Source organism: Neovison vison, chromosome 7 (assembly GCF_020171115.1).
Source record: "Neovison vison isolate M4711 chromosome 7, ASM_NN_V1, whole genome shotgun sequence".
Taxonomy (NCBI): domain Eukaryota; kingdom Metazoa; phylum Chordata; class Mammalia; order Carnivora; family Mustelidae; genus Neogale; species Neogale vison.
Genome location: NC_058097.1, coordinates 60,970,116 through 60,996,321, shown reverse-complemented (window position 1 = coordinate 60,996,321; position 26,206 = coordinate 60,970,116). Strand labels below are relative to the sequence as shown.

General features: G+C 59.0%; 1 protein-coding gene across 1 annotated transcript in view; it reads right to left on the bottom strand.

Moving 5' to 3' along the window:
• Positions 1-5,197: 5,197 nt before the first annotated feature.
• MEGF8 (multiple EGF like domains 8) overlaps positions 5,198-26,206 on the bottom strand; it is a 36,574-nt gene continuing 15,565 nt past the window's right edge. Inside the window, exons 15-41 of the mRNA XM_044257669.1 lie at positions 25,619-25,855; positions 24,616-24,734; positions 24,396-24,527; positions 24,186-24,299; positions 23,495-23,743; positions 22,802-23,001; positions 22,256-22,466; positions 21,905-22,154; positions 21,260-21,392; positions 19,610-19,857; positions 19,421-19,531; positions 19,164-19,282; positions 18,386-18,593; positions 17,872-18,052; positions 17,209-17,372; positions 16,325-16,469; positions 14,709-14,940; positions 13,420-13,543; positions 13,095-13,308; positions 12,752-12,966; positions 9,964-10,171; positions 9,622-9,781; positions 9,109-9,301; positions 8,451-8,621; positions 8,231-8,361; positions 7,586-7,718; positions 5,198-6,695 (exon numbers count right to left, since the gene is read on the bottom strand). Coding sequence (XP_044113604.1) covers positions 5,427-6,695; positions 7,586-7,718; positions 8,231-8,361; positions 8,451-8,621; positions 9,109-9,301; positions 9,622-9,781; positions 9,964-10,171; positions 12,752-12,966; positions 13,095-13,308; positions 13,420-13,543; positions 14,709-14,940; positions 16,325-16,469; positions 17,209-17,372; positions 17,872-18,052; positions 18,386-18,593; positions 19,164-19,282; positions 19,421-19,531; positions 19,610-19,857; positions 21,260-21,392; positions 21,905-22,154; positions 22,256-22,466; positions 22,802-23,001; positions 23,495-23,743; positions 24,186-24,299; positions 24,396-24,527; positions 24,616-24,734; positions 25,619-25,855 — 5,871 coding nt within the window. The 3' untranslated portion in view covers positions 5,198-5,426. The remainder of the gene's footprint in view (positions 6,696-7,585; positions 7,719-8,230; positions 8,362-8,450; positions 8,622-9,108; positions 9,302-9,621; positions 9,782-9,963; positions 10,172-12,751; positions 12,967-13,094; positions 13,309-13,419; positions 13,544-14,708; positions 14,941-16,324; positions 16,470-17,208; positions 17,373-17,871; positions 18,053-18,385; positions 18,594-19,163; positions 19,283-19,420; positions 19,532-19,609; positions 19,858-21,259; positions 21,393-21,904; positions 22,155-22,255; positions 22,467-22,801; positions 23,002-23,494; positions 23,744-24,185; positions 24,300-24,395; positions 24,528-24,615; positions 24,735-25,618; positions 25,856-26,206) is intronic.

The window sequence follows — 26,206 nt, the reverse complement described above, 5'->3', positions numbered from 1 at the left end:
CCTCAGGACTACAGCTGCCACCCAGAGGGAAACCACCCTGTTTGTAGCTGCACAGAACCCTCCATGTGGGAGAAACCTGAATAACCCCCTGAGGTCACCTGACCTTCAGCAGTGCCCCGGCCACAAACCTGGAGCCTGATGTGCCATCTGACACCACGTTGAAGTTATCCCACTGTGGAGCCCACTGCAGTGCAGGCAGATTGGATCTGGCATGCCCCTGGGCCCTAACTCTAAGCCTAGGTTGTTTTCTGGCTTCTGTCCCCAGAGGCCTAACCCCAAGCCCTCTAGATTTGGGACCCCTCAGTCACACCCCAAGACTCCACTTCCTACCCAGGAGCATTTGGAGCTGTGCAAAACCCTCAGAGTGAGAGAAATCTGCATGGACACCTGAGGCCACCCCCACATTCGGCACCCCTTGGGGGACAAACCTGGGGCCTGACCTGCCTCTGACCCCACCCCCAACTCAGCCATTGAGGGTACCCACCACAGCACTTGGCTGATCAGGCCTTCTATGCCCCTAGACCCTAACCCTAAACATACGTTATTATGATGTTCAATCCCCAGAGGACTGGCCATCACAGCCCCCAGATAGGGGATCCCTGAGCCATACCCTAGGACTCCACCGACATGCATGTTGAAACCATCATGTTTGGAGCGGTGCAGAACCCTCAGAGCTAGGGGAAACCTGCATACAACCCCGAGGCCACTCCCACCTTCAGTGACCCCCACCCCCAAACCCGGAGCCTCACAGCCACCAGCACATCGCCCTCACCTCGGCCCTTAGGGAGACTGCCTCAGCTCCAGCAGATTGGGCTTGCCATGCCCAGAGACCCTAACCCTAAGCCTAGATTGGGTTTTCAGGCCTCCGTCCCCAGAGGCCTGGCCCCCAGGCCTTCCTGGTCAGGAAACTGATCTGCACCCCAGGACTTTGACTGCCACCCAGGAAGAATTAGAGCCATTTGGACAAGTGAAGAACATATAAATGGGAGATACAGGCATGCATCCCCTGAGGACAACACCAGTACTGGTTGTCTCCCTAGCCACAAACCGGGAGAGTAACATACCACCTGAGCCCTGACCTAAATTCAGCTTCCAGGGCAGTCTGCTTCAGTGTTGTCATATTGGGCCTCCATGCCCCTATGCCCTTGTCCTAACCCTAGGTTTGCTTTTCAGGCTTCCATCCCCAGAGGCCAGATCCCTAAGCCCTCCAGACTAGGGATGCCAGAGCCACTCTCCAGGATTCTGCCTGCCACCCAGGAGAAAATTGAGTTTGGAGTGGCACAGCACCCTCAGAGGATGAGATACCTGCATACCCCCTTAGGACACCCTCATCTTCGGTGCCTCCCTGGCCACAATCCCAGAGCCTGATGGGCTGCTGGAACATTGCCCTCAACTTGGTGCTCCAGAGAAACGGCCTCAGCGCCTGCAGATCAGGCCTGCTGTGCCCCTGGTCCCTAACCCTAACCCTAGGCAGCATTTTCAGGCTTCTGTCCCCAGAGGCCTCACCTCCAAGCCCTCCAGATTTGGGGCCCCTTTGTCGCACTCCATTAGTCTGCTTCCTACGCAGGCCCTATTGGCCTCCAGAACATCCCCTTCAACTTGGCACTCAAGTTAGTCCACCTCAGTGCCAGCAGATTGGGCCTAACATGCCAGGAGGCCCTACCCCTATCTCTAGGTTGGGTTTTCAAACTTCTGTCCCCAGAGGCTTGGCCTTCATCCACTACAGGTTGGGGAACTCTGAGCTACACCCCAGGACCCCAACTGCCATCATGAGAAAACCAAACCTTTTGGACCTGAGAGGAACCCTCAGAGAGGATGAAACCTGCATTCTCCCCTGAGTACACCCCAGCATCAGTGGCCCTCCTGGCCACAAACATGGAGCCTCCTGCGCCACCTGAGTCCGCTAAACTCAGCCCCCAAGTCAACCCACTTTAGCGCTGGCAAATTGGGCCTGCCATGCCCCTAGGTCCTAACCCTAATCCTGGGTTTGTTTATTAGGCTTCTGCCTCCAGAGGCCTGGCCTCCAAGCCCTCCAGACTGGGGACCCTGGAGCCATACTCCAATATTCCAACTGTTACCCAGGAAAAAACATGGCTATTGGAGCAGTGCAGTACCCTCAGAGTGGGAGATACCTGCATGCCCCCTTAGGGCACCCTCACCTTTGGCACCCCCGTGGCCATAATCCTAGACCTAATGGGCCACTGGTATATCACTCTCAACTTGGTGCTCAAGAGAAACTGCCTCAGCGCCGGCAGATCAGGCCTGACATGGGTCAGGACCCTAATCCTAACCCTAGGTTGGGTTTTCAAGCTTTTTTCCCCCACAGGCCTGACCCCAAGCCCTTTGAATTGAGAACCTCTGAGCCACACCTCAGCACTACAGCTGCCTCCCAGAAGGGAACCATGCCATTTGGATCTCACAGAACCCTCCAACTGGGGGAAACCTGCATGCCCACTGAGGTCAGCCTAACCTTCAGCTGCACCCTGGCCACAAACTCCGAGCATGATGTGCAGCCTGACACCTGCCTCAATTTATCCCCCTGGGGAGACTGTTGCAGTGCAGAAAGATCAAGCTCTCCGTGGCCCTGGACCTTAACCCTAACCCAAGCTGGGTTTTCAGGTTTCAGTCCCCAGAGGCCTCACCACCAAGCTGTCTAGATTTGGGAACCCTCAGCCACACCTTAAGACTCTGCTTCCTAGGGACGCCTGGGTGGCGCAGTTGGTTGGACGACTGCCTCCGGCTCAGGGCGTGATCCTGGAGTCCCGGGATCGAGTCCCACATCAGGCTCCCAGCTCCATGGGGAGTCTGCTTCGCTCTCTGACCTTCTCCTTGCTCATTCTCTCTCTCACTGTCTCTCTCTCTCAAATAAATAAAATAAAATCTTTTAAAAAAAAAAAAGACTCTGCTTCCTATAGATGAAGAAACTGTGGTGTTTGGAGCTGTGTAAAAGCCTCAGAGTGAGAGAAATTTGCAAGCTTCCCTGAGGCCACCCCCATACTGGGCACCCCTTGGGACATAACCCCAGGGCTGGATATACCCCTTAACCCACACCCACCTCAGCCATTGGGGTGCCCAGTTCAGTGCTGACTTATTGGGTCTTCCATGCTTCTAGGCCACAACCATAAAAAAATGTTCGATTTATGATATTAAGTCCCCAGAGTCCTGGCTAACAAGGCATCCAGATTTGGGTCCTCTGAGCCATAATCTAGGAATCCGTCTGCCACTGTCAAAACCATGCCATTTGGAGCTGTGCAGGACCCACAGTGCGAGAGAAACCTAAATACACCGTTGAGGACACTCCCACCTCAGTGGCCAAACTGGCCACAAAATCACAGGCTGGTGGCTGCCAGAACATTGCCCTCAACTTTGCCCTCAGGACAGCCCACCTCAGTGCCAGCAAATTGGGCCTGCCATACCCAGAGGCCCTAACCCTAACCCTAGAATGGGTTTCCAGGCTTCCGTCTGCAAAGGCCTGGCCCTGAGGCCTTCCAGGTTGGGATCACTGAGCTGCACTCCCACACTCTGCCTGCCACCCAGGAGGAATCCGAGCCACTTGTACATACGAAGAACCTTTTCAGCAGGAGAAACCTGCATGGCCCCCTGAGGATAACCCCAGCATCAGTGGCCCCCCGGCCACAAACCCAAAGACTATCGCAACCACCTGATCCCTGCCCTAAACTCAGCCCCCAAGTCAGCCCACATCAGTGTCAGCAAATTGGGCCCGCCATGCCCCAGGACCCCAACCTTAACCTTAGGTTGGCATTTAAGGCTTCCATCTCCAGAGGCCTGACTTCCACACCCTCCAGATTGGGGACCCCTATACCATGCTCCAGGATTCTGCCTGCCACCCAGGAGGAAACCATTCCATTAAGATTGGCAAAGTAGGGGCGCCTGGGTGGCTCAGTGGGTTAAAGCCTCTGCCTTCAGCTCAGGTCATGATCCCAGGGTCCTGGGATCGAGCCCCACATCGGGCTCTCTGCTCAGCGGGGAGCTTCCCCCTCCCTCTCTCTCTGCCTGAATCTCTGCCTACTTGTGATCTCTATCTGTCAAATAAATAAATAAAATCTTAAAAAAAAAAAAAAAAAGATTGGCAAAGTACCCTCAGAGTGGGAGATACCTACATACACCTTTAAGGCACCCTCATCTTTAGTGCAACTCTGGCCACAATCTAGGAGCCTGGTGGGCCACCAGAACATCATCCTCAACTCGACCTTCAAGGAAGCCTGCCTCAGTACCCGATGTTCCGGCATCCTATACCCCAAGGCCTTAACCCTAACCCTAGGTTGGGTTTTCAGGCTTCCGTCCCCTCTGGGGACGGATTGAGACGGATTGAGAATCCCCGAGCCACACCTCATAATTACTGCTGCCACCCAGGAGGTAACCCTGCCATTTGGAGCTTCACGGAACCCTCCAATTGGGAGGAACCTGCATGCCCTCCTGACGCCACCCTGAACTTCGGCAGCACCCCTGCTACAAACCCAGAGCCTGAGGTCCGCCTGACAGCTGCCCTGAAATTATCCCACTGGGGAGCCAACCACAGTGCAGGCTGTTCAGGCCTCCCATGCCCCTGGTCCCTAAACCTAACCCTAGGCTACATTTTCAGTCTTCTCTCCCCAGAGGCCTCACCCCCAAGCCCTCCATATTGGGGACATCTCAGCCACTCCCCAAGACTCTGCTTCCTACCCAGGAGGAAACCGTGGCATTTGGAGCTATGCAAAACCGTGAGAATGAGTGAAATCTGCATACTCCCCTTAGGGGACCCACACATTTGGCGCCCCTTGGACAATAAACCTGGGACCTGACATGTCAGGTCAGGTCACCCCCAACTCAGCCATTGACGGTACCTGTCTCAGTGCCAACTAATCTGGCCTTCCTTGCCCCCAATTCGCCCCCCAACTCAGCCATTGATGGTACCTGTCTCAGTGCCAACTAATCCGACCTTCCTTGCCCCCAGGCCCCACCGCCTGCAACTCACTTCCCAGAGTTCTCCCCGTAGCCAATTCTCTCGGTCTTTGGGCCCAGCTTCTCTGAATGCCCTACCAAACCTATCCCACGGTCCCTCACGGCCACATCCCGTGATCCCCTCCTGGCACCTGTCCTTCACAGACATGATCGCACTCGTGTGTGTGTGCACGCACACGTGTGCAAGCATGGACATGCACTAATTGTTTCCCCCAAGAACCGAAGCCCCACAAGGTCAGGGAACTGGTCTCAGTTTCTGTTCTGCCCAGCACCTTCAACAGCGTAAAGTATTCAATAAATAATTGTTAAATGCAGAACGTCAAATGCCCTGTCTGGGGAGCCCCAGAGGAAGGGAACCGGAGGTCTCTGAGGACATGGTGTCTGGGGGCCCCCAGAGGAGCTCCCAAGTCCAGGGCGGCGTTATCAGGGCACCCAGCTGCCACGGCTGAGGGCCCCACTGTGGGTCAGAGGGACATGCTGGTAAGATTGTCCTGGCTCAACAGTCCCTTCCGGCCTGCAGCACCCCCATGCCCACTGCCCCCGGCGCCCCCGCCACCCCCACAGTACTCGTGCAGCCTGTGTCGCAGCGTGACGAGGGCTGAACCCAGGCAGGCACCGTTGGGTGCCTGGGGTCCCCCAGGCAGCTGGAGCAGCAACGTGGCCACACCAGCCATGCCATCTTCAGTGGGCTCAAGGGTGATGGGCCCAGCTCGCAGGCCAGCGGTCGCGGCGGGGATGACTGGAGGGCAGCAGCCTCCCCCCACGGGTCCCCAGGGTCCACCGGCCCCGGTCAGCAGCAGGGGTGCCAAGAAGGGTTCGGAACGACGGAAGGTGGGTGGCGGGAGCCCGGCAGGCTTCCAGGCAGGGGCTAGGGCAGCGGGGTCGGGTGGGAAGCAGACAGTGACCTTGGCAAAAGGGCGGCTGGCCATCTTGGTCATCTCTTGCAGATGCCGGCGCTGTTCCTGCCGCTGGTCCAGGGCCTGTTTGGCCTTCCAGAGGAGCACACAGAGTGAAAGAAAAAGGAAAAAGCAGGAGAAGAAGACAGAGAAGAAGACAAACAGGTCGATGTGGGCCTGGTCCTGCCGGAAGAAGAGCAGCCCTTGCGAGTCAGCCGAGCCATTGGCACCAGGCCCGTTCGGGTCCCCCACGCCCAGCAGGAGCAGGTAGAAGCGGCTGGACTTGAGAGCATGCTGCTCATGTGGGTAGGTGATGACCAGCCGGTCCCGCACGCCACGAACCACGAGCACAGCCGACGGCTCCGTCACGGTCACGTAGGTAATCAGGCCCCGTGGCCACACTTCCCGCACCCGTGGCTCGGCTGGAGTGCCTGACCCGCTCCCAGCCCCCGGTCCCCCTGGGTCCCCAGCCCCCCGGGTTCCGCCGTCAGCAGGGGGTGGGGGAGGCGGTGGGGGCGGAGGTGGCTGGATGTGCACGGTGTGGACGCCTGTGTCGGGAGCCACGCGGACCACGAAGGTGTCATAGGAAGTGGAGACATACAGATCCACGGCACCGAAGGTCACATCCAGTGTCAGGCGGATGTCCACATTGGTAAACTTGGGCTGCACGCCAAAGAGGACAGTGCGGCCGGGGCCCAGAGCCCGGCGCTTGGGTTCGTGGAAGCAGTTGGTCTGGGACGTGGGGTCGAGGCAGCACTCCTGCTCCACAGAGATGAGGCGGTAGCACTGCTGGCCACCCAGCGGGCTCCCATGGAATGATTCCCGGCACTTAGCACACTGCGGGCACGGGGGTGGTCGGGTGGTGATCAGGGCTGAGCTCAGCACCCGGCCACCCTCCAAGTCCTGATGTTCTGTACCAACTGGGGAGCAGCCACTGCCTCAGACTCCCTCAGTCCCCAACAGCTTCCTTGTGACTGTACCTCCCCTGGGGCCTCACTGACAGTGTGGAGGCCACCAGAACCCTAGGCTCCATGCTGCTATCCCTGCCGTCAGCCCCAGTGACCACAGCACCCTGATGTGGAGGCCTCTGGAACTCTCAGGAGTAGCGATGAAAGGCTCTGTTGAATCTGCCTCTACTCCTCACTACCTGTGTGGCCTCAGACTAATGACTTAACCTCGCTGAACTTGAGATCGTTCCTCTGTACCCAGGCAGTAAACAGGGCTTGCACATAGGACTGCAGAAAGCCCAAGCACAGGATGGGCTGGCCTCACCTACCAGCTCGAGATACATCCCACCGCAGGGCCTTTGCACTGGCTGATCATCTTGCCCAGATTACTCTCTGCTCGCCCATAACCCCACGGCTACTTGTCTGGTATCCTGACTTCTATCAGATCTTTTCTCAAGTGTCACTTTCTCACCAAGGCCTTCCCTGGGTCATCATATCTTCCATTCCCACTCCAGAGTGCTGGCCCTCCTTTCTCCTTACTGCTCATCACTAACATACTCTGCATTTGACTGACTTGTTCATTCGTTGCTGGACTCTTCCACGGGAATGTAACTTTCCCAAGGACAGTAGGCCCTGCCCATTTTGGTCCCTACTGCATTTCCCAGTTGCCTCCCACACGGCCCAGCACATAGTAGGTACTCAGTAAACGTGTATTGGATAAATGAGTGGGCCTCTCGGGGTGTGGGGCCCTTGGCCTGGGACTCACTTCTCCAGCCTCACCTGGTACTTGTAGCAGTCCCGACGGTCGCTGGGGGAACTGCCCTGGCACGTGCCCGTCTCCGTGTTGTTCTGACACGGGCAGCCTGTCCCGTCCTGCTCATTACACGTATCTGCATGGCCGTTACACTGGCATCTGAGGAAGATGGAGAAGAAGATGGGGGTCACAGAGCTCCCCTGGCCCACAGGGCTCCAGGCTGGACACTGCATAGGTGAACTTGAATCTAAGCTCCAAGCCAGAAGAGGAAACTGAGGTTCCCGGGGGCGAGGGGTGTCAAGTCATTTGCCCAAGGCTGTGGAGCCAGTCAGCAGTAAGGTGAGGATTTGAAACGGGGTTGGAATGACTCCGGTTGACTGAGCATTCGGAAGGAAGGCCTGGGGTGGGAGGCCGCCCCAAGACCTTGCCCCTTGGCAGCTCTACCCCCAACATTAACGGGGGTGCTCGGTAGCCTGCATGTCAGCACCAGCCTCTGAGCGAGGGGGTCTCCCACCTGGGTCTGGCTCAGGGCCCCTAACTCAGCCTCCTCCCGGGGCCTCTCTGGGGATATTGTCCGCTTCTGACCAAGGGCAAAAACTAGGGAGGGGGTGTGGTTCCCGGAGTCATTCCCTGTGGGCAGGGCAAGGGTCCCTGGGCCCCCTCCTTCTCACTTGGTGCACTTCCCATCCAGGAGGAAGTAGCCGTGTAGGCAGCTCTCGCATTTGTCCCCGTAGCTGTTATTCTGACAGTTGACACACACGGCCTCATCTTCACTGGGCCCCTCGGTCACCCAGTTGTCAATCTGGCCAAGGAATGACAGGATGATCGCAAAGAGGCATGGGCCAGTCCCTTCCTTCCCGAGACCCAGGAGTCTGGGACCATGGCTTCTACCTCCTCTGGATCCAGTGAGTACTTCTCAGGCTCCCTCCTGGCCATTTCGAGCTCTTTCCTGGAGACGCAGACGTGGCTGTTGCCACGACAGAAGGCATGGCAGGGCCGGCAGGTCCCACCCCCAACGGCTGAACCCACGAACAGGGGGAGGCACTGCTCACAGTGGCTGCCCTGGAAACCAGGGAAGGGGTGGTCAGAGCAGGTGGTGAGTGGTGGCAGTGGGGGTGCTGGGAGCGAACAAGCAGCCTCAGGGAGCACCATGGGAGTGCAACAGGGGCTCAGGCTCAGGGTTTCAGGCCTGAACCCCACCTGGGTACAAGTTAGCCCTCCACCCTCACGTGCCAGCGACCTGGGGTGTAGGGAAGGGGATGGTGTTCTTGCCCATCCAGCCCGAAGTGTTGAGCTCAGAAAGCCCTTCCCTACACCACGCTGTGTCCTCCCCCCATGGGCCCAGCCTCCCTAGTCCAGCACCGACTCTGTCCACTAATCCAGGGTGGCCCCTCTCTGACATAACTTCAGACAGTGTCCCCAAAGTCTCTCCACGTCCTCCCTGGGCCTGGCTCCACAGGGCTCAGAGTAAGGCTCACGACTCTAGCATGTGGGCGAAAAGCCCCCCAGGCTCTGTCCCAGGGTGTGCCTGAGGCCCAGGGCAGCCCACCTTGGTGTGGTTGCGGCAGAGCAGGCAGTGGTCGCGGGCCCCCACCCCTGCACACTCGCTGTGGCGGTTGCAGCGACACTCTGTGGAGCAGTTGCGGCCCACGAAGCCAAAGTGGCAACGGCAGTGATCAGGTTCCACACACGAGCCGTTCACACAGCCCTGCGCGCACACGGGGCGGCAAAGTCCAGTCACACTGCAGGGGTGGGGGGTGGAGGGTCAGGGCCCGGCATGGGTCCTCAAGCCTCTGGCCGGCCCGCCACCCATTAGATGGCCCTCAATGGGTGGCTCATCCCTGGGCTGTTCCACGCTCCCCCTCCAGGGTCGCCTCCATCTCCCTCAGGGGCTAGCCTTCCACCCTCTCTCTTCCGAGCGAGCCGTGTTCAGCTTACCAACGTGGCCCCTCCATGCATTGGTCCTTCACCCCTTCCAGCGTGAATCCCACGCCTTGCGCCCTCCCGCTCCCACAGGGCCCTCTGCCCCAAAGTCACCTAGGCCCCGCCCCCACCACCTCACTTGTCCATGGTGTAGCCCGCCTTGCAGCTGCACTCATAGCCGTGCGGCCGGTCGTGGCAGTTCTGCGTCTCGTTGCAGTCGTGGTGCCCATTTGCACACTCATCCTCAGGAGGGCAGGACAGGAAGGCCCAGGAGGCCCCAGGCCGCCCACAGGTCAGCCCTGGCACAGGGACGCAGAGCTCCGCCTGAGTGTGTGGCAACGCCCCCCCCCAGCCTCCTGGGGCTTTGCTCCACCTTCCCCTGACTCTCACCTCCGAGACAGCCCCCAGTGCCCCCCAGGTTCTTCACGCCAGACCCCAGCCCAAGGGCAGTCCCTCTCACCCGACCCCTAGCGCAGCTCACCGTCACGAGGACCGCTGAGTCCACCCTCCAGGCAGCGGCCACCCCCATCCTGGCCTCCCCAGGCACACCAGCCACAGTGGGGGCGCCGCAGGCACAGGGCACACTGGGTTGCCTGAGCACAACCCAAGGAGCAGCTCTCGGGTCCGCGGAGCAGGCGGCCACAGCCTCCAGCCATACATCGCAGGGGCAGGTAGGAGGGGCTCAGACACTGTACAGGGGAGGGGAAATGAGAAGGGGGGGCAGGGCAAGAAAGAGGGAGAGAAAGAGGATCAAAGACATCCTCGGTGTCCTCCCGGACCACAGCCCCTCCTAGGAGCTCTCACCCCTCTCTGGCCACAGCCGATGGGCCAGAGTGGATACCACTTTGTCAAGCATTTGTAACTGGGAGTCCACAAGGAGAGTCAGGCTGGTGGCATCATTGAAACTGGAGGTGAGGCCTAGAGGTGCTGATTGAATGAGTAAATCACAGCAAATGAAAAGAAGAAGGGGGCAGGAAAAGAGCAGATCCAGAAGGAAGCATTGAGAGGACCACACACCCCAAGCCGGTGGAGGGCAGGGGCGTGGGGGGCAGCTTTCCAGGCTCCGTCTCCAGTCCCTTGTCAGGCCTGGCTGCGCTTTGCACCCTGACCTCTAACAGGTACCACTGGGTTGGTGTGACTGGGGGTGTCAGTCTCCCCACCTGGCTTAGGTCTCATGGCTGTTTCTCACAACCAAAGGGAGGCAACCACCCCAGCAGAAACAGAAATTAGCGACAGGAGCGGGGCTGCAAGCCACCGCCACTTAGGAAAAACGTGGAGCTGGCTGTTGGGGCCCAGGGTCCTCCCACGCTAAGCTGGGAAGCAGAGTCTGTGGCCAGGGGCCGCCCAGCAGCTCATGCGCCATCACTTAGCACATTCTGGAGCCCAGACAAGATGCATGGTCAGGGTCAGACTCTTGGGAACTTACCACAGGGTGTCAGAGCATTTTATTTACTATTCGGGCCGGAAGTATAAGAAGATGGGCATTAGTCCCAGCTGTCCGACAGCACTCAGCAACCACATGATCCTCAAATAAACAGCCCTGCCACTGCGGCCGGAGCTCGAAGCCCACAGACGCTGACGGCCCGCAGTGAGCTAAGCTTTGCCCAAACAGCAGAGCTAGGCTTCCAGATCTGTGGGGTTATCTGGAGGGGAGGGACCGGGGGAGCACAAGTCCCCAGTCTGTATAGCGTTTCTTGCTGTGACCTCCCTAGTGGCCACAGGCGATGCTGTCCAACACATAAATTGCATTCCTTGTGCTCCCGGGAGAGATGCAAGAGCGTTAAGTCCTGGAAACAGGGTTCTGGTTCGTCCCGACAGGTGCCTGCAACCTGGCAAAGCACCTGGCACAGAGAAGGGGCTCAGTCAAGAACTTGATGAAGGGGTGCCTGGGTGGCTCAGTGGGCTAAAGCCTCTGCCTTTGGCTCAGGTCATGATCCCAGAGTCCTGGGATCGAGCCCCACGTCCGGCTCTCTGCTCAGCAGGGATCCTGCTTCCCCTCTCTCCCTGCCTCTCTGCCTACTTGTGATCTCTGTCTGTCAAATAAATAAATAAAATCTTTAAAAAAAAAAAAAAAAAGAACTTGGTGACGGTGACTCAGATAGTTGAGCATCTGCCTTTGCTCAGTTGAGCAACTGCCTTTGCTCTTAGGGTCCTGGGATCGAGTCTCACATCAGGCTCCCTGCTCAGTGGGAAGCCTGCTTCTCCCTCTACCTTTCTCTCTCTCTCATGAATAAATAAATAAAATCTTTAAAAAAAAAAAAGAACTTAGTGAAAAGAAGCCAGGGAAGGGAGCACTCTATTGCCCATCCCAGGCTCTGAAGCCAAAATCATTCAAAAGAACAAATGCCGGGGGTTAAAATAACAGCAGCCCTTGAGCCCACTCCTTATGGGGTTGTTCTGTGCATCTGTTTTGTCCAATCTGTGCTGTCGGGGCTGTGAGAAGCAGAGCCAACACTCCAGAGCTGGCAGACGGCATGGAAGTCCAAAGCCCTGACAGAAGTGACCTCCCTGCCACGTACAGCGCCCTGGAGGCTCCTGCCTTGCTGACGGGCTGGGCGGGCAGGATGTACCGGCCAGCAGGCTACCTGGCATCGACTTCTGGGCCCGGGAGTGCTCACAGAGATGGATGACAGGCATCCTGATCCTACTTGGGGAGAACCCGTATCACCACAAGGACCCCAGGTATGGGGATGAGGCCTCAATGGGTTAAAGACCCACACTGGAGGGGTCACACAGAGAACCTCGAGGGGGAGCACTGCCCGCCTGGCCCTGGTGACCTGCTGGGTGTGTTCCACAGCATGGAGGCTGGGATCCTCCCAGTGGGCAGAACTTGGGGGCAGAAAGCAGACAATGGAGAACGGCTGAGATTAGAGACCTCAGGGCTCCAGAAGGTCAGAGCCACAGGACTTCCTACCCCAATTCTGTGTAATAAAACCGAGGGGGGTCTCTGTTTCTTACAACCCGAAGTTCCAAAAGCAGAGAAAGGGACAGAGAAGGCAAGCATGGAGGTTGGGGAGGGAGAGGTGAGACGGCATGAGCGGTCACAGGAAGGATGGAAGGGACCGTGAACCCAGCTGCAGGGTCCGGAAGAAGGTGGTGTCCAAGCAGATACGACAGGGAGACTCGAGAGGCCAGGAGGGAAGGAGGAGATGCTGGTGGGAGAGGAGAGGCAAGGAAGGAGAAGGACAGAGGAAGCACCACAGAGGGACCACAGCCAGAGAGACAGAGAAGGAAGCAGGGCAGAGGCACAGGGGGACAGGCAGGGGTACCTGCTGCAGGCTGCTGCTCCACACGCAGTGCTGCCAGCCCCCATCCGCACCCTTGGAGTCCAGGCAGGATGTGCAGTTGGGCAGGAGATAACAGGGGGTGGGGCAGGGGAGCGGGGGCGACGACTCCACCGGCATTGGGGACACGTTCAGCAGGGAGTGGCTGAAGCACGTCCAGTCGTATGTGGGCTGCACTGAGAGGATGCGGCGAGTCTCCCCTGGGGTTGAGGGCACAGGAGTCAGAGCCCGGTTCAGGCCACCAGCCTCTCTCCCCAGCTCTGCCCTTCCTCGGGCCCCCAAAGGCTAGGACCCCAGCCTGTCCTCGTGGGGAGTTAGCTGGCCTCACCTGTCCTCTTGAACTGCCTCGTCCACATGCACTTGCCCTCTCGGGTGCACTGCTCACAGTCTGCCGCCCCGCACACCGCCTCTGAGCAGTTCCCAGCCCAGAACACCTCTCGCTGGTTGATCCGACAGTCATTCTCCGAGGTGCAGGACCCGTTCCGGCCGATGCAGGCGCCCTCCGGGCAGTTGGTACACCACTTACAGCGGGGGGCGGATGCCTGGAGGGGGCAACATGGGCTCGCTGGGGTCCTCAGGGTCCCTGGCACCCCTTCTGACCCGGCTCTTCCCACCCAACCCCAGCTGAAATCCCTGAGACCAACCCCCTTCACCTCTCCATCTCCAGGCTGAAGGGTCCGGGGATGGCGGGCCAGGCACTCGCTGCAGGTCCGGAGACGACGACATTCCTCGGGGGAGCGAGGCATGGGGGAGCATGAGGGGCCCCCGCAGCCCAGCCTGGGGAGGCATGAGGCCTGGCTCAGCACACCCAACAGACCCCATCCCTCCTTCACTTACCCTCACCTCTTCCCGGTGCCTCCTGGACATTGTCCCGCAGGGCGCCCCCACATGCATCTTGGACTGGTCTTAGCCCGGGCCTCCCCAACCTATTCTCCCCCACCCCACTTGGCCGTGGTCTTCCATCCCCCTGCCACTCTGGCCAGGGATACTAGACAATATCCTACACTCCCCTGCCCCTCCAGCCACCAAGGTGTCCCCCACTCGCCACTCCTGCAGCCCCTTGCCCAGTTCAGGCCTCTTCTCCAGCCTCCTCCTCCTCCTCATCTCTGGCCTCCCAGGTTTCCACAGCCTCCCCTCACCACTGGCTCCTTCCCAACAGCCCGGGGGCTTTCTGCCCAGGCCTGCCCCTGCCCTCCCCTGCTCAAACCTTTCCTGGCTCCCCATCACCCATAGTGGATGTTCATAATCCCTTACCCCAAATCCCTGAAGGCACACATTTCAGAACTTTCCAGATTTTAGAAAAGCAGTGGGTGTATCCACTGTTACATAACACTCCTAGTGGAATCTGGGGGAGCACCTAAATCAAAGCTTTTAATAATTCAGAAGCAAACACAGTGACACATTTAATGGGACAAGCCAAGGCCATTAGTGGCTTCATACCAGTTCAGGATAATCATGAAGCCAAAAGAGTTTATGCTGAACCAAGGTCAGACCTTTCAGCTTCCGGAGATGTCTGGCTTCCCAAACAAAAGACCAGCACCATAGCCAGGCTCTGGGAGCCCTTTCTGAGCTGCCCCCACACACTGCTCTAGTTTCATGTTCCCCCAGCATAGAAGGTCCCTAAAATACACCAGGCACAGCCTCGCTTCTGAACCTTCGCTGGTCTAAACTCTAGTGGTCATTCGGGACCTAGTTCGGTCCCAGCTCCTCCAGGAAACATTCCTGGATGACACCCCAGCCCACAAGCAGGGCTTCTCACTCAAGGGTCCCCCAGCCTGACCCTGCTTGTGGTGTGGTTGTCCATTCTCCCACGTAAGCTAGTGTCCTGCCTGAACGGTACACTGCTGAGCACCCCCGCACACTGCAAGCCTGGTCTAGCACGGAACCCCCTTCGGGGAGCAGGGGTACTGCCCACCATGTGCCGTTTGGTCACCACGGTTACCTATGAGCCTGGTCCCCAGACAAGCAGGCCCCGTGGCACCAGGTGCAGGCCTCAGACTGGTTACAAGCTTCGGGTGAGGGCAGCAGGCGGCAAGGGTCAGGGGGCAAGGTCAGGGCCAGCAGGCGGCCCAAGGCCACGCCCCCGAAGCCCCCTGAGAGGTACAGACGGCCCCCTACTGCCGCCACAGCATGGGACACGGACTCCTCCATCGGGGCCCCCACGGAGGCTGGGCCTGGGAAAAGACAGACTGTTCAGAGACTTAGGGAAGAGAGCCCCACAAAGAGGCCGGTCAGAGAGGGACACCGAGCAGGGCAATGGACTGAGGACCGCAGAGATGGAGAGACAGAGAAGATACGTAAGGCCAGACAGGGCAAAAGAACACAGATGGCAGGACAAGAGAGTGAGGGACAAACAGGAAAAGGAAGTGGAAAGAATGGAATAAGGAAAGGGAGCAAGCTTCTGGAACCCCAGAGGAGGTCGCACGTGGGGAAGGCGCCAGATGCCGCTGCATCGTCAATTTCACAACTGTTCCTTTTCTTATGTGAAGTTCACCTCAAGTCTGTAAAATCCTCCAGAAAAGGGGGCGTCTGGGTGGCTCAGTGGATTAAGACTCTGCCTTCGCTCGGGTCATGATCCCCGGATCCTGGGATCAAGCCCCGCATCGGGGTCCCTGCTCAGTGTGGGGAGCCTGCCTCTCCCTTTGGTGCTCCCCCTAGTTTCTTTCTCACTCTTTCTCAAAAAGTAAATCTTCTTAAAAATTAAAAAAAAATGTATTTCTTTATTTTCCCCTGGAGAATTTTTAATTTTTTTTTAATTTTAAGATTTCATTTATTTTTTTTAGAGAGTGCTTTCTCACGCTCTCTCTCAAAAAAATAAATGAAATCTTCTTAAAAATTAAAAATAATTTTAAAAATGCTCCAGGGGAAAATAAAGAAAGAAAAAGTCACAGAGCATTTAACAATATAGATTAAGGGCCAAAGGGAATTAGAGACCGAGGGCCAGAGAGAGAACCAAAATGGAAAAGGCCCAGAGGCGTACACGGTCATGCTGGGAAGCAAAAAAGACAAGGTCCAAGCCCCTTTCTGGCCTCTCAACAACAGACTGGAAAGAAACACCCCCACGTATAACAGGGGTGTCTCCAGAAAGTGGGATCATGAGGATTTTTTCCTTTTTATTTCACCAATTTTATACAATGACTGTTATTACTTTTTTTTTTGTTTAAGATTTTATTTATTTATTTGACAGTGAAGGAACACAAGCAGGGGGAGCAGTAGAGGGAGAAGCAGACTCCCCACTGAGTAAGGAGCCTATCAGGGCTCTGATGCAGGGCTTGATCCCAGGACCCCGGGGTCATAACCTGAGACAATGGCTGATGCTTAACCACCCAGATGCCCCTATTATTACTTTTATAATCAAAACAATAAACAAACTTCCCAAGAAAAGAAAAGGAAGGCAGGCGTCTCTGTGGGTATTTAAGTAACAGAGAGTTAAGCAGCTTTGCTTAACTCGGGGGGGTCTAACAGGGCCAGAGGGACTCCGGATGAGTGGGGTCCTAGGACAGGGCCAGGGCTCCTGCGGGACGTCCCCAGGGCCCGCTGTGGGGGCGCTGGACTTACGGGTCAGGTCAGGCAGGAGCCAGGCATTGCAGTTGACCTGGTAGAGCAGAATGTCGCTGCTGAACTCATCGGGTTCCGAGCGCCCCCCAAGGACCACCATGGTGTCCCCCAGCAGGGCTGAGGCATGGAAAAGTCGGGGGCGGGGCTGTTGGGGAGACACCGGCAAAATGGCCGGTCAGAGCCCACACTCCTCTACTCACCTCTCAGCCCACCCACCACCCTCCCACACCTCAGCCCCCACTAGCCCTACCCAACCCAACCTCCCTCAAATCTCAGCTCCTTCCTCCAGAAGACCTCCTTCATTCTTCAGAGCAGCCCCCAGGGCCAGCTCCCTCCCTCAAACTCCTGGAACCCCCATGCCCTGTGCTGTTCCCCCAGGAACCTGGCCCAGGCTGCTTAAGATGAATCCCACATTTCTCATGTGACCTGGCCAGCTGGGCTGAGGACATCTAGGGGGAGGCTCAGGCCTCCCTTATAGTCCAGTCCCCAAAAGGAAATATGTTCGCAGATGGAACACTCAATCATCTCTAACCAGCACATCCAGGGGCCACGTACCCCCACCTACTATCTCCTCTGGCCTTGAAGGCGGCCACCACAAAAAGCATCAATCCCAGGTTTTACAGAAGGGGAGGCTGGGAATTGGAGGGCCACACCAACAGTGGGGCAGAGCTGGGGCAGAAGCGAGGCCTCTGACCTCCTGCTCTAGGATGCTTCCCTCCAAGTGAGTGATGGAAGAAGGGGAGATGTGATGGGGGCACAGTTGAGTCTAGGGGACTGTAAAGGAGGGGACTAGCAGTCCAGGGTTCAGCCAGTCCCTGGGGCACTGGGTTGGGGGGGGCCCTTCCTGCCCTCTTGATCAAGCTGTATATGCCTCTTTTCCTGACCTTTGCCCCCTGGGAAGGGGCCAGCAGACTCCAGGTGCGATCAGGACAGTGCAGGGAGTAGAGCTCAGGGGACGGGGCAGCCAGCTCCACGTGGAAGCGGAAACCCCCAAACACATAGAGGGAGTCAGTGGCCTCGTGGTACACCGCAGAATGACCGTAGAGACCTGGGGAGCACAAGTGAGCAGACAGTGCGGGAAGGGCTGGTAATTAGGACGGCCCTCCCACTTTCCTAGGTTCCCCTTCTTCCTAGGCTCCCATACCAGGCAGGAGCTCTTGTCAACCCCCGCCTCCTGCTTTGGCTCAAAAGGACCAGCACTTGTGATTCCCGGCAAGAGAAGAGGGGGAGATGGGGTGACCTGCATGTCCTGGGGGGATACAGTGAGCAAAGAAGGGAGAAGGGGAATGCCTGAGGGGCAGGGATCTACGACCTAAGAGAGGAACGCAGAAACCCACTGTCACTGGGCAGGCGGTGGGCTGCCTCTTGCAAGAAACTGAACTTCCCAAGAGTGGGTCTGAGAACCTGGGTGGGTGTGGGGGAAAGACGGGAACATAACAAGGTCTAAGGGGCAGGGACCACAGGGTATGGCAGTGGACAGAGAGCCTCCACAAAGCCTGGATGGCCTGGCATTCAAGGTGCTGTCCCCTCCTTGTCCCCAGCCTTACCCGTCGGGGGTGTCCCGCTCTGGGCTCCGGACATCCAGGTGCCAGTCACCAGCTGGTACTCGAACAGCTGCTGGTTGAAGCCATTTTCAGGGGAGTACCCACCCACCAGGAGCAGAGACAGGCCTCGGCGGGCAGTGAGGGTGTGACCGGCCACCGCCGGCAGCTCCACGGTCTGGGGCACCTGGAGGATAAAGGGCAGAGATCACCAAGGAGCCAGAGGTTAGGGCTTAGCTTCCAGGCAGAAACAAGACTCGGAACTCCCCACTCCCCTTGAACAGATAAGCAGGTAGTGAGCTGCCCGCAGCTGTCAGACCCCAAGCTTCTAACTCGCCATGGTCCCAGCAGGGGTGCGGAAGGCCCCCTTGCCTTTTCTGCCTGCTCAGTGCCATGTACCTTCTGGGGGAAGCTGCATCCCCTGGGGGTGAGATGGGCAGGAGAACTCTGGTGGGCCCTGCTAGAGACAGCTTGCGCGGGGGCGGGAGGGGACACGCTTGGGGAAGGGAGAGGGGCTCACCTTCTCCTGCCGCCACTGCAGGGTGGTGAGGTTGAGCACCCAGAAGTCGCGAGTGACACCCCCAGCTGTGAGTCCCCCCAGAAGGTACATGGCACCACGCCCAGCAGACACATAGGCAGCCGCGTGGAAGGAGCGGGGTGAGGGGCCTGGGCCCCCATCCTCGGCTCCCGCCAACATCTGTGTCCACCGCCGCTCGCTCACTGAGTACCTGGCACCAAGGGGTGGAAAAGGAAGCTCACCATACAGTCATCCCCTCATGACCTGGGGTCACCTCCCCCAGGCATATCCCCAAATCCCCTAGTGTGCCCCTCCTTTGACAACCATCTTACGTCCCTCCCCTGGGGTGGCAACTGCCCAAATAAGGGTGAGCCTCCTGTGACAGGCATCCCAGCATCTTTTGGGTGTCTTTTACCTGTAGAGGATTTTGTTGTTGTTGCTGTTTTGATATTTTATCTACTTATTTGAGGAAAAGCGCATGACAGAGAGAGTGCACACACAAGCGGTGGGGGCAGAGGGAGAAGCAGACTACCCACTGAACAGGGAGCCCCATTTGGGGCTTGATCCTAGGACCCTGGGATCATGACCTGAGCCGAAAGCAGATGCCCAATGAACTGAGCCACCTGGCGCCCCTAGAGGTTTTTGTTAACACCAGTTTTTTTGGTTTTGTTTTTGTTGTTTACCCCCGAGGGAACTCATATGTGACACACATGTCAGCATCTCCTGAGGAGACCTCCTCTCGTTCAGGCATCCCCCCACCCCCTCCGGAGGCTGTCCTCACCTGTACAGGTTTCCCAGCAGCCCCTGGGGCAGGCCGAGGCCCCCAAACATCCACAAGGTGGCCTCAGGTCCCTCAACCATGGTGTGCCCCAGGCGGTGTAGGAATCGGCTGGCAGTGTCCTGGGGGCAGAGGTGGGGGACGCGTGGGATCAGGCTGGGAGTTGGGGCTGAGGGGTGGTCCCAGGGATGGAGGGAAGGGGAGAACCATCCAGGAAGCGGGCAGCATGGCACCTCCATGCAGTGGCACCCACAACTCACGGCTGAGAGGCGGCTGTCCATGAGGGTCTCCCAGACCAGCTGCCCACCGTCCAGCTTTGTGCCACAGTCGGGGCCCCCAAAGCCCTCGGCACAGATGCACACACCGAGGCTCTGGGAAATAGCAGAAGGAGGCTCAGGGGAGCCGGCGTACCACCCCCGCCCCCTGTGGCTTGCCCGTTCCCCCCATACCTGGTTACAAGTCCCTGCCCCACTGTGGGCATTACAGTTCTCAGGACACAGAGCCATGCGGCAGTGGGGGCCAGTCCAGCCCTGGGGACATCGGCAGAGTCCAGCACCAGCGGCTCCATCCTGGGGCACACACTCCTGGGGGACCGGGCAGCTCCCGGGGCCCCCCGACCCGCAGCGGGCAGAACCCACAGAAGCGTTGAAGCCCCATGATGAGGAGCCATTGGCCTCCCAGTGCAGCACCAGCAGCCCTGTGCAGGGAGAGGCGCCAGAGCTTGTGGCCGGGCCGGGCTCCAGGACGCGACTCTATCCCCGGGGTTAGAGAGAATCTGGTGTCACCGGGCAGGGCAGCAAGGCACTCCTTATCATTTAGGATCAGTGTCATGCTTCACTGTTCCCCCACACACTGCACACCCTCTCCCTCACCCAACCCATCAAATTTTGATCCCAATCCCATGCCGGCAGCTCGAAACCAAGCTGGAAACCCTGCACAGCTCCCTACAGCTCAGACATAAAGCTAGGTCTACCTACAAAGAGATTAGCAGTGGGGAAGGGGTCAGGAATTAGAGCATATGCATATGCAATCTCATTAAAATGATGTTGGAGGGGGGCTGTAGGCCCTCTGACCTCAAGGACTCCCACTATCCCAGCCCTAAGCACTCCAGCAGAGCAGGCCCCCTTCCAGCCTCTCAGGGCCTGGGCACCCACTGCCCTTCTGGCCTGGAGAAGTCACCCCCTCCCACCCTGGCACACAAGGACCCCTTCAGACCTCCAGGAAAATATCCCTCTACGAAAAAGCCCTCCCCAACTCCCCAGACCGGCCAGGTGGCTGCTCCTTCCCACTTCCTCTGTCCCTTAGCAGAGGCGTCCCTGTTCTGACTATAATTTGTTCAGTGCTGTCTGTCCCCCACTGCACCCCACCCCTGCCATAGGTGCCTGAAGGCAGGGCCTGCATCCCCCTGTTCCCTACTGAACCCTCGGCACCCAGCTCAGGCGTGCCTCACTGGGCGTGCTCCCAATGGCAGAATGAAATGAAATGAAATAGAGGGCCCCTCAGTCCTAGCAGCTCCCTGGGGAGGGGCTGAGGTGGCACGCGATCCCGAGCCAGCCGGCCAACTACCTGCCCCAGCCTTGGAGATCTCACTCATCTACGAGGCGAACAGAAACATTTCCCAAACTTGGGCCCCTCAACTGCCACAGGTAATGAATCATTTCTATAGCAATTTGCTCAGCCGGAGCCAGTTTCCCAAACCCTCAGTGCTGCCAACACCATAGGACCTGGTGAGTCTCGGCTGTGGGGTGTCTGGGGCACTGTGGAGTGCAGAGCAGCACCTCTGGCCCCTGCCAGAACAGAGCCAAAGGGCCCAAGGGGCAAAATCCCGCTGGCTGAGAACCACCAGGCTGAGGAGGGGGCAAGGGCTTTCCCACACTACATTCTGTGTCCCCCAGAGATTTGTCCCACTCAGCCCTTCTCCCGAGATAGGCAGCCCAGACAGGGCAATCCTCTCTGCCACCCAGATGTGACAAGGGCCGGCATCAGCCAGAGAGTCAGGGGCAGAGTCAGGCTGGGCCTTGAGCCTACCTTGGGGGACAGTGTAAGGGTCAAGGGCTACACAGCCTCGGACAGGGTCCCACTTTCCCCAGACCCCGTACCCGACAGGGCCTGCACAGTGAGGGGCCTGTCCCGCCGCTGGCCGCAGAAGGCAGCGATGAGGCTGCGGTCCGACTGCACGACGCCAGTGTCCAGGAAGCGCGGGAATCCATCAAAGGCCAGGACGTAGCTCAGCTGGAGGTGGAGGGCACAGAATTAAGGTTCAGGGGACAGCAGGGGTAAGGAAGAGGGATGTGTGGGGTCCAGGAGGAGGAGGAGGAAGAGCTCAAGAGGGGAAGACACTCTGAGCCCAGGAAAACGGGCCGCCTGAAACTTCCGGACATAGAGTCACACTGCGGCCACCATCCCCCTCCTGTGTTCACAGCAGACACGGCTCAGGGATCAGGCACTCTCGCGAAGAGCCTCTCTCTCAACACATAGCTCCTGGCGGCCACAACCTACCGGTCGGAGTTGACCCACACACTGCAAATACCAAGCACGCCTGGACTGGGGCATGGGAGGCCCAGGAAACAAGTGATCTGGGGAACAGGAGGGTCTGGGGGCTCCGAAATGAAGGTCTGTGACCTGAAGACGACAGCTTAAAGTTTGGAGGATAAAGGAACAGGGAAGCGGGGTCAGGGTCCGTCTGCGGATTCAGACTGGGTAGGGGAGACATGGGCCTGAACCCTGGTGCCCTCGGTACTCACCGTGCAGGGGGTGCTGCTATCGGGGGAGAAGGTGAGGGTGAGTGGGGGACAGAGGGTCCCAGGGGCACAGGGCTGCAGCAACTCGGTGGCTGAGACAACCCACACACAGTAGGACAGACCCAGCCCGGCTCTCACTGCCCCGCCCCCTGGAGGCAGCAGCCCCCCAACCCGGCGTGAGCCCAGCGCCACTGAGGACACGTTGGTGAGGAGGGCACGACCCCCACACTCCCGGAAACAGGAGCCACCAGCCCTGGGTAGATGGAGGAGAGAGCAAGAGCATCAGACAGGTCCCGTCCTGTCCCATCCCATCCCTAACCCTCCCCCGGCCCTCCTGGCGGGCCCCTGGCTCACCGGGGGTCCCCATAGTAGCCAGGGGAGCAGAGCTGGCAGTGGGCACCTTCAGTGTGGTCCTGGCAGAAGCAGAGCCCGCTGAGGTTGTCACAGTGGCCACGGCGCAGGTCTCCATGCCCATTGCACTGACACGGCCGGCAGCCACCCGAGCCCGTGGCATTGCCAAAGCTGCCGGGCCGGCATCGCTCGCAGCGCTCCCCCCACGTCCAGTCTGTGGAGGCCCAGGGCAGGTAGGACACGGAGTCAGGTCAAGGGCAAGAGGAGCCCTACAATGCTCAGCCGATCCCTGACCCCGCACAGCTGCTCCAGACCACAGTGACCGGGGGAACCCAGACTGGGGAGGTACTGCACACCCCCAGAGGGGAGACCAAGCCCCCACCAAAGACATGGGTGGCACTGAAACCGTGTGGGGTCTGGAGCAGGCCATGGGGCAGGAGGAGCGCTAGCTGGGTTGGGGGACCCAGAAGCCCAGGCAGAGGAAGGACACTAGAGCCCTGAGGAGGGTCTCTGAGGCCAGGCCCGGGAGTCAAGGAGGAGGCCGCTCACCCTGGCACTCATCACAGAAGCCAGGCCCCCGCCTGCGGCAGTGGCTGTGGAAGTTGCAGCCACAGTCCCGGGAGCAGCGGGGCGCAGGAGGTCCTGGGGCAGGTGTGGGCGGGGGCAGGTCCGACGTCCAGCCCAGGTCACACACGCAGGTGAAGTCGGGGGGACCGCTACACACACCATGGCCACAGTCTTCCAGGCACCTGAGGGCATGCGGGGGGGAGGGCAAGGCTAGCTGGGGCCAGAGTACCCAAGGCACACCCACCTCCCGCCCCAGTCCGCCCCCTCCTCTCCACAACAACGCCATCCCAGACCATCGCCTGTTCTCCCCACTGCCACCCATCCCGGACTCTGTGGGCATCCCGCGTGGTAACTCCTGTCTCTATGGTAACCACATATCACCACCAGGGATCTGCTCTCTGTGAAAATCCCTTTCAACTCGATCCTCCTCCATCTCCATGGCAACGCAGAAGACTCTGGCTTGCAGTCCAGGGGTGACCCATCTCCACAGTGACTAGTGCTACACTGGAGACCCCGTCACTCTAATGAGGGCCTAACCCCCAAGGTAAAGCCCCCTGGCTCACGGGGATGCTGGTTCCCCAGGGAGGCACCCCAGCACCACAATGGCTTCCTCTCTCCGTCTACACGTGCCCCAGCCCCAGAGCGACATCTCCATGGAAATCCCTCCCTGCTCACGTGCGGTTGCAGTAGGTGACGCCATCACCCTGGTAGCCTCGCTGGCAGTGACACTCGTAGCTGAGGGGTGTGTTCAGGCAGCTTGCCCGCAGGTGGCACCGCGCCAGGCCCAGGCGACACTCATCCACGTCAGGACAGCGGGCATATGCCCAGCGGGCAGGAAGGGCCGCCGACAGCCCCAGGCCTTCCCCCACCCACACGGAGCAGTTTCCCCCACCCAGTGGCCCTGAGAAGTCTCCCTGGAGGCATCTGGGGGGGTGGGGGGTGGGGACAGAGGAGAGGGAGGGAACAAGGAGATGATAAAGAATCGAAAGATCGAGACAGACAGAAAGGGACCAATCAGAGAGAGAGAAACAGGCATATGAATATGGACAGAAAGACACAGCAGAAATGAAGGAGAGACAGAGAAACCCAGCCAGAGGAGTCCCGACAGGAGGAATTGTGACAAGCAACCAGGGGACAGGAGAGACACACAGGAAAATAGTTAATGGGAGAGAGAAGGAAAGACAGAAACAGAAAGACAAGGAGGAACAATGAGAAGAAACCAGTCACAGAGACAGGGAGAGGGTGGAGATGGAGAAGAGAGAGGGAAAGGGAAGAAACAGAACAATCAGCCATTAGAATCAAAGCGGGAGAGAGCCCCACACCCTGCCCACACACCAGCCCTCCGGCCTTGTGGTCCCGGCCTCACCGGCCCAGTGTGGGGTTGTCCTCGTTGCCACACCAGCCGCACTCATGGCTCTGCAGACACTCGTGGCAGGTCAGGAAGCGGTCACAGCTCCGGCACCGAGGCTCCGAGTGCACACTGTGGGGCGACAGGTGTGGGTAGGGGTGTCCGAGCCCTACCCCCCCGCGCCCTGCCCTTCTCTCTATGAGCCTCAACCCCCTGCCCAGACCACACCTGTCATCCCAGCCGCGGCAGCCCCCATGCGGGTAGCGGGCCAGGTAGGCCGCGAACAAGAAACAGGTATGCGTGGACTGGCACCAGGCGCACTGGCTGGAGTTGGCAAGACAGTCGTCACAGGTCAGGCGCCTGGGGGTGGGGAGCAGGGGCAGGTCAAACTGTGCACCAGCTCCCCCAAGCTCCCTACATCCCCACTCCCTGGGCCCAGGTGGCTCACTGGCTGCAGAGTGGGGGACACTCCTCTGGGCTCTTCAGGGCACCCCGACTCCGGCCCCGCCGGCTGCATGCAGCATCCCCTTTGCGGCTGGTGCTCTGATGCCACTCACAGAAGGGGTCCTAGGGAATTAAAGAAGGAGTTAGAGTCCAGCTTAGCCATCTATCTTGGGATCCATAAGCAGCTGCTTCCCTCACCTGCCCCACCCCACAGACCACCCCTCCAAGCCCCCTTCCCTCCCCCGCTGCCTGTCTCTCCAGACTTCCTCCTTCAGCCAATGGCATCCATGGGATCTGCCTTCCCGGCACCCACCCCCTTTTGGGGCAAAGAACCCCTGTGTCTGGTCCAGTTGCAGCTGATGGATCCTTAAGCCCCAGAGGTAGGCAAGGGGCCACACTCCCGCCCCCCTACCCCAGCCTCCCAGATGGTTCTGAGAACTGGCACAAGACCCAACCAGAGCCAACAAAACCTGCTTCTGGGACTTCCGCTGAGCTGGGGGTGAAAGGGGGGTAGGGACAGAAAGGTGCCCTCTCTTACTTGGGAGTTGGGGGGGGCGGGCTAAGGAGGGGGATGAAAGTCTGAGGCCCTTGTGGTTCCCTTGCCTCTCCCAAGAAGTGAACATCCAAGGGAAGTGAGGATATAGGATGGAGAAGGTGGACGCCGACGACGCTGTCTAAACCACACACCTAAAGACCTATCTCTGGGTTCTGGGGCCCGAGCCCATAAAGGCCCCTCCGGTAAAAAGGTGCTAACTGGGGTTTTCTCACCCTTACAACTGCAAAAGTCCTAACTGCCAGGAGCCCACTCTCTAGCCCCTCTCCTCTGCTCCCCACCTGGCTCTCACCTGCAGATCAAGGAAAATGGCCCACCTGTCTCCCCCCACTGTACACATGGGACCCCTTGGATGCCGGTGCCAATTCCAGGGGGCTCACCCCCGCCCCCACCCCTGGTCGCCTAATTCGGCTGCCTTGACCCTGAGACCTCCCCTCCATGGCCTGGCAGGCACCTGAGTGCAGGCATGACAGTCTCGGTGCTCCTCGCAGAGCGGGCAGAGGGCAGGCACCAGCACCAGCAGGGACCCGCCGGCCCCGTCGTCCCCGCAGTGGGCCCCGCTCTGGCGTAGGTGGCAGGAGGCGCTGCTCAGGCACCAGCCACAGCCCTGGTCTGCCAAGCATCCCAGGCAGGAGGAGTAGGAGGAACAGGCTGAAGAGCGGTAGGGCTCCAGGAAGAAGAAGGAGATCTCCTGGGGGAAGGGCTCACATGAGGGCCAGGGGTCCACCCAGGGCAGGAGCTGAGGGCCAGCGTAGGGGTCAAGGTTGAGCGCTGAACACATAAGTGTTCGGAGACAAGGTCAAGAACTCAAGCATGTGGAAAGTCAGGCTTTAGGAGGAGCAGACAAAAGGGGATTGGGGTTTGAGAGCATCCAGATGAGGGAGCGGAGCACAGAGGGCAGATGTCAGAGCAAGTGGAGTAAGAGATATGGGCAGGGGGTCAGAATGTGAGATCAGGTCGAAGTCTGAGGGTCAGAGGTTGGTGTCTGAAGGGCTCCAGGTGAGGCCCAGAGGTCAAGAGTCAGGGAGTGGGAGGTTAGGTC